General features: G+C 39.8%; 1 protein-coding gene across 1 annotated transcript in view; it reads right to left on the reverse strand.

Moving 5' to 3' along the window:
- Positions 1–2,742, reverse strand: part of LOC106873980 (UDP-glucose:glycoprotein glucosyltransferase 1) — a 186,770-nt gene that overhangs the window by 149,720 nt on the left and 34,308 nt on the right. The window contains exons 18-19 of the mRNA XM_052971269.1: positions 2,426–2,590; positions 776–899 (exon numbers count right to left, since the gene is read on the reverse strand). Of these exons, the coding sequence (XP_052827229.1) occupies positions 776–899; positions 2,426–2,590 (289 nt within the window). The remainder of the gene's footprint in view (positions 1–775; positions 900–2,425; positions 2,591–2,742) is intronic.

Genomic DNA, 2,742 nt, shown 5'->3' on the forward strand with positions numbered 1-2,742 from the left:
GCAGAGTTTCTACAGCTGGATGCCCTTCCTAACGCCAACCACTCTGAGAGTGTAGTGGGTGCTTTTACGTGTCACCTGCACGAAGGCCAGTCAGGTGGTACTGGTGACGGCCACGCTCGAAATGGTGTATTTTACGTGCCACCTGCACAGGAGCCAGTCCATCGGCACTGGCAACGATCTCGCTCGAATGTCTTTTCACGTGCCACTGGCACAAGTGCCAGGAAGGTGACGTTGGTAACGATCATGCTGGTGCTATTTACGTGCCACCGGCACGGAAGCCAGACAGCTGCTCTGGCAACAATCGCGCTCAGACGGTGCTCTTAGTGCTCCACTAGTAAAGGTGCCAACACGATTTCGCTTTCGCTTGCCCCAACAGGTCTGGAATTTATATATATAATTTTGCCTTTCATCCTTTTGGGGTCAGTAAAATCATAAATTTAAAACCATTACTACTACTACTACTACTACTAAGACAGCAAGATAGCAGAGTCGGTAGCACACTGGGCAAAATACTTAGCAGCATTTCTTCCAGCTCTTTATGTTCTGAGTTCAAATTCAACCGAGGTCAACTTTGCCTTTCATCCTTTCGGAGGTTGAATAAATAAGTACCAATTGCGCACTGGGGTTGATGTAACTCACTTTCCCCACTCCACAAATTTGGTGGTCCTGTACCAAAATCTGAAACTACTACTACTATCATTATTGTTATTATTATTATTATTATTATTATTATCATCATCATCATCATACAAATAAGATGAGGCACGCTACCAACCAGCACTCTCAGTGAGGTCCAAATACATCAGAGGTGCAGACAAAATCCGTGAGTTGATACGTGGCAACACATTGTCCTTCTCCATCATCCAATCCAATATAGTCATGCTATCAGACAATTCACCCTAAATAAACAAAAACAGACAAAAAAAAAAACCAGATCAAAAACAATACAAACATTCATAAAAGTTGAGATCAAGAAATGGAAGCTTTTTATGAAAGTATTATAATTACCACCACCACCATCACCTTTTGTTTTTTACTGGTTTCAGTCATTTGACTGCAGCCCATGCTGGGGCACCACCTTCAAGAATACAAGTCAAATGAATCAGTCCCAGTACTTATTTCTCTTTTAAGACTGGTACTTATTTTATCAGTGTTTTTTTGCCAAACTGCGAAGTTATGGGGATGTAAACACACCAACACCAGTTGTCAAGTGGCGCTGGGTGACAAAGAGACACAAAACCCACACACATATATAAATCACCATCACCATCATCATCGTTTTCAAGGTCAATAAGTTAAGTATAAATCAAGCACTAAGGTCAATTGGGGTTGAGCAAGATTCTACTTTTTATCCCTCTGTATTCGATAAAGAAACAATCAGTTGCTTCCGATTTTGTTAAGCCTTGATCAAGCAGGCTTATCAATTCCCTTAGAAATATGACCATCCTGCAATGACAATTCAAAACCTACCAAGAACTGGGAGAGAACAGCCCAGTGTTGAGAGCAGTAACGAAAAGTCATCAATAGCCTTTGTCCCACAGAGTGTGAAGGGCTTAAGTTTTTAGCATGTAAACCAACCATATCTGGCTCGAATATTCTACTTGGTTTTATGTTTAAACTGACTAGATTTGGCCTCTCACATCAACCCTGCAATGTTATTCTAAAAATAACCAAATCACATCATTGAAATGTCAAAGCTAAGAGATGCATGATTAATTCAAAACCAATGTGTATAAATAAGCATTGCATTTGATAAAATTAACCTGAATGTTAAAGGGTTAAGCCAGCCATATCTGGTCAAAATATTCTATCACTTTTAATGTTCAAACAGGTCAGATCCAACCTCTCACACCTATGCTACAATGTTATTCTAAAGACTAGCAGTATAGCCCGGCTTTGCCCGGGATGAAGTTAGGATTATTAAGCTAATCAAGTTCTTTATTTCAAACCAAACTAAGTAACATTGACGTCAAATTTGGGCAGAATCAGTGTCGCGAAGGGAGCGCATGGGTTGGGAGTTTGATCGGCAGACGTGATCAGGTTACACATGCCAACTCTTTGAAAGCACCACCCCCATCATCTAACCCTTCTTTGCTCATGGGTTAGGAACCCTTCCAGCAAGGAAAATAGAATGCCCAAAAGGGCTCCCGATTCTCTGTGTCAGAAGCGGTTATGTTCAGATCACAACTAAGTCTTAAGTATACATACATATATATATATATATATGGGCAACACACACACACATCTTGCCTTTTATATATATATATGGATAATCAATCGCATCGATGAAATATCGAAGATGTGAGATCATGCATAATTAATTCAAAGCAATATAAATAAATACGGATTTCATTTGACACAGTAACATGAAAGCTAAAGAGTTAAACAATAAGCAATGGAAAGCCAATGGGAAACAATTACTTACATTATAGACAGCTCGTTGGACTTCATGGGTACCCTGGAGAATTTCAGTGACTACAGCTTCTTCAAGCATATCGGCATTGAGGTATTTTTTCTTCAATGGAATTCCATTAAGTAAAACCTGAGGGAAATCGCTTAGACCGGAACGGCTTAGAAAGTCATCTGCTGACTGGAGAATTAAATGGGAAACGGAATAAGTACAAATGCCAAAGAATTGCATTATTGCAAATTAGTAATTGCTCTGACTGGGTACAACATGGCTGTTTCAGTTGTCAACCTGGTCAATATTTGATATTGTGTGTACATGTATATGAGAGCATG

This window comes from Octopus bimaculoides, chromosome 10, assembly GCF_001194135.2.
Source record: "Octopus bimaculoides isolate UCB-OBI-ISO-001 chromosome 10, ASM119413v2, whole genome shotgun sequence".
Taxonomy (NCBI): domain Eukaryota; kingdom Metazoa; phylum Mollusca; class Cephalopoda; order Octopoda; family Octopodidae; genus Octopus; species Octopus bimaculoides.